This window comes from Mastomys coucha, unplaced genomic scaffold, assembly GCF_008632895.1.
Source record: "Mastomys coucha isolate ucsf_1 unplaced genomic scaffold, UCSF_Mcou_1 pScaffold1, whole genome shotgun sequence".
NCBI lineage: Eukaryota > Metazoa > Chordata > Mammalia > Rodentia > Muridae > Mastomys > Mastomys coucha.
In genome coordinates, this window is record NW_022196891.1 from 18,012,858 (window position 1) to 18,020,587 (window position 7,730).

The window sequence follows — 7,730 nt, forward strand, 5'->3', positions numbered from 1 at the left end:
TGGCTCGTAGTCAGAAATCAGATGCCCGGTGGGTAGGCCTGTGTGAGGTGGCTCGTAGTCAGAAGTCGGATGCCCAGTGGGTAGGACTGGATGCTTTGCTTTCCATTTGTAAAAATATGGCCTCCTACCTTTCACCACACCAAAGGTATTTTAAATAAAGCTAAACATAAACTATAATGTGAATATATATATATCCTTATTATGATAACATAATAAGGTGTTTTGTTCTGCATCTGCTTGTTTTTATTATTCCTTGCTTAAGTAAGCTACATGTGTTAGTTTCCTTTGTGTTGTTAAAAAAGAAAAAGAAAACCCTAACAAAAAGGTGAGAGAGGTTTATTAAGGCTGCAGTTGCCTTAATTATTAAGGCTTGCAGGTCACAGCCCATCATTATAGGGAGGTCAAGGCAAGAACTTAAAACAGCTGGTCCCAGCCACAGTCAGAGCTAAGGAAATGAGCGCGTGTGTGCTTAGCTTGCAGCCAGCCTTCTCTGCACATGAGAGGGCGCTTAACAGGAGTGAGGTTAAAATATACATATTCCTCATGGTTGTGATCACAGGTTGAACTGATGATCAAGACAATTCTTTACAGAGAATCTCTACCCAGGTGATTCTAGATTGTGTCATACTGACAATCCAAACCACCCGTTTCAGTGTAAACTCTGGAATTAAAGGAGCATATTATTAAAATGACCTTAGCTAAGTCCCTCAGCACCTGTGTACAAAGCCGGAAGTGGCAGCACATGTGTCGAAATCCCAGCACTCTGGAGCTGGAGGCAGGATCAGAAGTTCAAGGCCATCCTCAGCTGCAGAAGGGAAGGGAAAGAAGGAAGGAAGAAAGAAAAAGAAGAGAGAAGCAGGAGCGTGAGTGCCAGTCCTGTCAGGGAGCTTCCGCCCTGGCCGGGAGGCCTTCTCCCTTCTTGGTCCACGAGGCTTGTGCTCTCCACCTCGTTGCAGGTGGTAGAGGCAGCCCCAGCATGGCTAAACCGTGGGCTCCAGCTTCCTGTGAGATACACTGACAACAAACACATATGAGGAGAGGAAAGGCTGATTTGGCTGAGACCTCCAGGCTAATGGTGTGGGGCACTGAGGGCAGGAACCGAGGGAGGCAGCTGCTCGCGTCACCGTAGGAGCGCGTACAAGCATAGCGCACAGTGACCAGCTGGCTTTCTCTTCTCTCTTACAGTCCAGGCCCCGTCTCCAGGGAATGGTACCACTCACTCTCAGCCTCCGTCTTCTCCCATCAATTAAGGCAATCAGGACAATCCCCCCACAGATAGGTTCCCAGGCCAGCCTGATCTAGACTCTTCCCAGGTGACCCTAGCTTGCCTTAAGTTGAAAGTTCGAGTTATCACACCTAGACTCTGTTCCACTGCCCCTGATGTGAGCTAACTGGGTGGGTGCCCCATCCTGTAGTAAAGGTGTCCTCCCCTGGCATGGCTGGAGGCACGCAGCCCCAGTCCAGGGGAGCCTCTCACGTTACCACACCTTGCTTTTCTCATCCCCTCAGGATGCTTACAAGCCCCGGCGAAAGTACAGACGGCAGCAGGGAGCCGAGGAGCTGCCGGACGAGGAGTCCCGAGTCCACTCCACACTGTTGGAATATGGCAGGTACGGAGTGGGTGCTGGGCAGCCCTGGGCTGGAGTGGCCACTTAGCGTGCTTGCCTGGCAGCACAAGGAGCTGAGTCCAATCCCCAGGACCACATAGTAAAGTCCAGAGTGGAGGTACACACTTGTTATCCCAGTGAGGAGGTGGAGACAGGGAGAGAGATCCTGTAAGATCCAAGCCAATGGGAGACCCTGCCTTGAAACGAAAACCAAGGTGGACCCTGTCCTGGGGAAGAAGGTTGTTCTCTGGTTTCCATCTCTCTGTATACATACATACATACATACATACATACATACATACATATATACATATACATACATATATATAGGTACATAGATTTATAGAATGTATCTATGTCTAAATAAAGGCTTTTTGAATTTTCATATCAGCTTACTAGCTCTCTCCCATCCTCAGGGATGCTTTTCCCTTCTTAATAAACTGTTTCTATTCCTAAAAGAAAGAGGAAGGAAAAAAAGCAAAAAAGCAAGCAAGCCAACAATTAATTTCTTGTTAATTAAAATTAGACAGCTGCTGGAGTGGTGGGGTATGCTGTTAGTCTGAGACAGGCTAGCAGTGAGGCCAACCTGGTCTACAAAGTGAGAGCTCCAGGCTAGCCAAGGCTACCTGGTGAGACCCTATATCAAAAAAGAAAAAAGAGAGAGAAAGTTCGCTCCTATCTGATGGAGCCGACGGTTTGCAGCCGTGCCTTCCAGGTTGCATCTCTGTGCCCACTTTTGTAGTTCTCTGGAAGTGGGTGTTGCCGTGCATGGACTCTGACCTTCTTGGGGAGTTGGTGCAGAGGCCAGGGCTTGAGTGCATTCTCTGACCCTCTTTTTAAACAGCCAGTCCACAGAGCATGTGCAGCTGTCTCATTGGGCCCTGCAGTAATCCTTCAGGGCAAAGATTGGGAAATGAAAAATGAAAGCCTTAATAGTAAGCCTTATTACTTCTTAAAATTATTTGTCCTGGAGAAAGATTCTTACTTTATAGCCTCAGTTCTTTAAAAAAAAAAAAAAAAAACCATGTAAGCACAGGCTTCCCTTGGTCAACACTGGATATTAACTTTGCCCATGTCCTGCATTGTCTACCCAGGGTGACCGACCCCTCGATGTGAGTATGTGCCTTGTGCCTCCTGCCCTTGTGTGGGGATAGTGTTCTGAACCTTGTTGTGTGGCTGACGCTCTCTCTAGCATCTTCCTGTGTGTCTCATGGCGCCTTCCTCTGAGAAACAGTGGTAAACAAGGGGAAATTAGCCTTAGCTGTTTTAGCCTTTCAAGGAAAAACAGTACTCTGTGTGTGTGTGTGTGTGTGTGTGTGTGTGTGTGTGTGTGAGAGAGAGAGAGAGAGAGACAGAGAGAGACAGAGAGAGAGAGAGAGAGAGAGAGAGAGAGAATGAGAGACAAGGGAAATTAGCCTTAGCTGTTCTAGCCTTTCAAGGAAAAACAGTACTTTGTTGGGGCGGGGGGGCTTTGTGCAAGCCATGGGCTGTTTGTGTAGAAGTCAGACAGCTTACAGAGGTCAGTTCTCCTTCTACTTCCTTGTGGACTACTCTAGGGATCGAACTCAGGCCTTTGAGCTTGCATGACAAGCATCTTTACCCACTGAGCCATCTCACTTGCCTCTCGTGCGTGGTGTGGTGGTGTTTGGCTTTGTTTATTTGCTTCTTTTGAGGTGATTCTCTGAGGTGGTTTCTTTCCCACAAATGAAGCTAGTGTGTTTCAAAAGCTGCTGAGTTTGTTCTGGTCTTAAGTTACGTGTGATGCCCCTTCTCCCAGCTCACCCTTTGCTGCTGGGAATTGAATATGTTGTTTTTCCAATTCAAAGACCATTTATACCAGGGACATTATTTTGAGAGGGGGCAGGGACTGTACAAAATTAAAGTGCATAGCCCCTTGTTAAAAATTGTTAACAAAGGAGGCCTGGAGAGCTCATTTGGTTAAAGTGCTTGGTTTACGAACCTCATGAGGACTGGAACTCAGTTCCCAGAACCCACAGTATAAAGCTGCCTGTGATTGGCATTCGCTTGTAACTCCAGGGCTAGAAGGCAAAGGCAGAAACCTTCCTGGTGCTCACTGCTGCCAGCCTCAGCTAACGGGTGAGCTCCGGGGCCAGTGCAAGACCCTGTCTTAAAAATGAGGTGGACACACACTCACACATACTCACACAGTCACACACACTCGCAAATGGTAAATGACTTGGAACCACAGACTTAAGTCACCCCAAATTCAGGGTTCCAGTGTGGAAGCAGTTTCATATCTTAAATCTGGGCACTTTTCATATACACCAGTGGAAATATTAGGTAGGCTCCGGGTTACAGCACACTTAGAGAAGTCACAGCCGGGGGCCTTGGATGTCATCTCATGACTCTTACCCTTTGGTTGATGGGGAAAAAAAAATTAAGTACTTTATTCTTTAATCAAATACAAGTTACTAAGGCCCTGGAATATGAATTTAGGTTGCCCAAGATAGCATATTTCCACATGGAAATGGTTTCCTGAAACTATAGAACAAAAGGCTTTAAAAAACAAAAACAAAAAACAAAAACAAAAAAAACCCCAAAAAACAAAAAATAAACTACATCAAGTAGATGTGTCAACAAACCAAGGAGATGTGCTGGGGGCAGAGATGCTGCTGTCTGGTGACATTCTTAGCTGTCAGGTTAGTGGAAGCCAGTGATATGCTAAATTCATTCCAAAAGGTTGTATCAGATTAGAGGTGAGTGGCTATGAAGGGGGTTAAGGGAGTTTGTCTCTGGATGTCAACATTCCAACCCTCGACAATCTCAACCTTCTGGGTCTACCGTGTAAGATGTTAGCTCTGCTGTGGCTTTTCCTGTTTACTTGGCAATGCTGACTGATCTGCAGAGGCTGCCACAAGGCCCTTTACCGGATTGTGTGGAGACCCACACTTTAGCCTTAGGGTGTATCCCCTGTACTTTGGCCCACTCCCAGCAACATCTGCAATGTATGTTCTGGTCTTTTCCAGTTCTGTTGCAAAGTTAGGTAATGCTTATGACATCCCCTTTCTGCATTTTCTTTCATTCGTATTTTTTCATTCAACAAATGTCAGAAACTCGAACTATAAAAGCAGCAGCATCCACCAGAAGGGTACAGACACTCGCTCAAGCAGTTGGCCATGACTGACATAGTGGGAGCTAGAAGACAGGTCTTGACTCTGTGTGTGTGTGTGTGTGTGTGTGTGTGTGCACTTGGACAAGTGGAATCTTTGGAGACATAGAGCAGAGAAGCAGATGAAGATGAAGGGAGAGAACTGGTCGGACTGTGAGGCTCCGAGTGGACAGTAGATGGAGCAAGAGCTGCTCGGATGAGGCGGAGGAGGGCCTTGGAGGAGGGAGCTGGCCGGACACTGCCACTTAGGAGCCAGCAGTGCATCTTGGAAAATGCAGTTGGGTGGGCAGTGGAAGAGCAGGAGGGGTGAAGCTGCAGCCCCTAGACAGTGAGAGCCGCACACTGATGCCACAGGCAAGGCATGTCCTGAGCAGGGCAGAGCAAAACCTTAACTTGTGTTTTTCTTAAATGCTTGCCTGCAATTTTATTCAAAACTAAGATCTTCGAGGCTGGTCATTCGCATTATATCTTTTGTTTGGGGTTGAGCCATTTTTGTGTGTGTTACTGTATTTGCTTTAGGGGGAAAAAAAGCATAATTTTTGTTTTAAGCCGGAAAATAAACTAACTGAAGCTGAAATACGCCTTTAAATTTAAGCTCTCCTAAAGTGAGTACACATGACTGACATGTTTGGGTTATGTGTGAAAATAAAATATGGGCATGGCTTGAAGGCATTAAAGCAATACTAAGGTCTGCACTGACTTTAAATACATCGTCTGTTTGCACAGATGTTTTTAAGGTTTTTAGCTTGCAGTGTGGTTTGGATTTTTAGCTTGCAGTGTGGTTCTGAGATGCAATTCCTGATTCGAAGAGTACTGAGTGCCCTTAAAGGACACTCTACACTGTCTTAGCATTCCCGTGTGTACCATCTGAACAGCAGACACCGTGACTGGCCATATTCAGAATCCGATAGATTATGTTTCTGGGGAAGGCACATGGGATATTTTCTCTAAGCGTTGGATCGCCCAAATCCTTTTCATACTCTGTGAAAAGCCTAAGTGCTGGGGCTGGCCTACATGGTAAACTGCTTGCTACGCAAGCCTAAGGACCCGAGCTCCTGAGCCCCATCCCCAGCAAGTGTAAAAGCCAGTCGTAAGGGTATGCACCTGGGATCCCAGTGCTGGGAGGCAGAAACAGGAGGACCCCCTAGGGCTTGCTGGCTTGCTAAATTGGTGGGCTCCTAGTTCACTAAAAGATATTGTCTCAGAAAAATTTGGAAAGTGACTGAGGGAGCTATCCAATGTTTGCCAGCCTCTACACTTATGCATGCACAGGCTCGTGCACACACACACACACACACACATACACACACACAGGATTCAATAAAAAATGCACTCGTTGGAATTTATTGAGATTTGTGAATAGTAATTAAATTGTTTCTCATGGCTTACAGGAGATATGGATTTAGTCGCCAGAGCAAAACGGAGAAGGTAAGACGTACCTAGCCCGGGCAGTGGCGGCAGCGTAACTGTAGGCAGGGTAACGGGTGCTGCTGATCAACACTAAGCTCTGGGCAGGCAGGGGTCCTAGAAATATCCCAGCCACCTTTGTCCCCTGCTTGTTTGTCTTGCCATCTCTAGCCTGCCAGGAACAGAAGCATCGCAGAGCTACAGAGCAAGGATGAGTGAAGTCCAGTGATAGCTGTGCTGCTGTGTCAGACAGGCCTCACCAACCCTGACTGGCCTGCCTCAGAAGCTGGAACTTGGCCTGGAGCCCTAGATTACCCATGCTCTTTTGGTTGGGTCCCGGATATGTTTTCTTGCACAGGCCACCCCTCTGTAAGCCTGTCTCGTTTCTGCTGAGTCTCCAACCCTGGCGCTCAACCCTTTTTTCTCGTCTTCCCTTCTAGGCCGAGGACAAGAAAACAGCGCTTGCTGCAGGGTTGTCAGCTGCAGAGAAAACGGATGCTCATGAGGAAGATGAACTCCAAGCAGCCGAAGAGGTGTGTGGCACATGGTGGCCCTCGGAGGTTCAAGTTTGGGTCATTTGAGGGAAGTCAGCTCTCACCCACAGCTCTCTCAAGCTGGCTTCCACTCACAGTTCCCTTTTTTTGAAATGTTATGAGGTTCGCCATTAACCCTCATTAAAGCAGCCACTCTGAGGTTTCACCGCGGAGACCTGGGCAGGCTAACCCTCGTTAAAGCAGCAGCTCTGAGGTTTCACCACAGAGACCTGGGCAGGCGCTTGCTTCAGTCTCACACATTCGGTCAGAGCTGCTCATTACCGTTCTCTTCCTCTTTCAGCAGCGCATTCAGTCCCTGATGACCAAGATGACCGCCATGGCAAACGAGGAGGTGAGGGCGAGTAGGGAAGGGGGTTGTGTAGGGGAGATGCAGAGATAGAGACTTGGCCCCATCTGGATCTGTTCTAGGGGCCTGAGGCCGGGGAACACCATCTTCAGAGCCCTCTGTCTTCAGCAGGAAGGAAGCCTTTTATAATGCCTGGCACTGTTATCAGGGCCTTCGAAGAGGGAGAGTTTAAGGAACCTGTTGGGGCAATAAGCTCCTGCAGGGGTAACGTACTGACCTCTATGGAAGAGCAGGAGTCAGTTCTGCTTCCCTGTAACCATGGGAACCGCTGCCTTCTTCTGAAAGCAGCTGTGTAGGAGATGGAATCCTAAGTTTCTGGGGAGCCCTCTCATGGGTCAAGGCCTGCCCAGAAGGATTAACTCTGTCCTTGGATGGGATCAACCTCTTTCAAGACCAGGAAAGACCTGTGGGAACAAAGAGATAGTTGAAGGCCTGTGGTTCCTTTCTGTGTCTCATCTGTGAGCCTCAGACCTCCAAAGTCTGGACATGAGGGTGGAGATGAAGGAATCCTAGGGGTACCCAGGGCCTGAAGAGGTAACCAGTGCCTGAGGGGAAATTAGAAAGGATACCCAAGGTGCAAGGCCAGAGGGGAAGCTAGCATAGCTACTAAATGACTTCAGAAAGAGAGAGAGAGAGAGAGAGAGAGAGAGAGAGAGAGAGAGAGAGAGAGAGAGGGGGGGGGGGGG

General features: G+C 47.9%; 1 protein-coding gene across 3 annotated transcripts in view; it reads left to right on the plus strand.

The window, feature by feature from the left end:
• Ccdc93 (coiled-coil domain containing 93) overlaps positions 1-7,730 on the plus strand; it is a 74,147-nt gene that overhangs the window by 23,015 nt on the left and 43,402 nt on the right. For 2 of the 3 annotated variants that reach the window (XR_004121689.1, XM_031380803.1), the window contains exons 7-10: positions 1,510-1,610; positions 6,129-6,165; positions 6,585-6,677; positions 6,979-7,029. Coding sequence is in view for 2 of the 3 variants with exons in the window: in XM_031380803.1 (XP_031236663.1) it covers positions 1,510-1,610; positions 6,129-6,165; positions 6,585-6,677; positions 6,979-7,029 (282 nt within the window). In the remaining variant the exon portion in view is untranslated. The remainder of the gene's footprint in view (positions 1-1,509; positions 1,611-6,128; positions 6,166-6,584; positions 6,678-6,978; positions 7,030-7,730) is intronic. The other variant, XM_031380811.1, reaches the window with a different exon arrangement.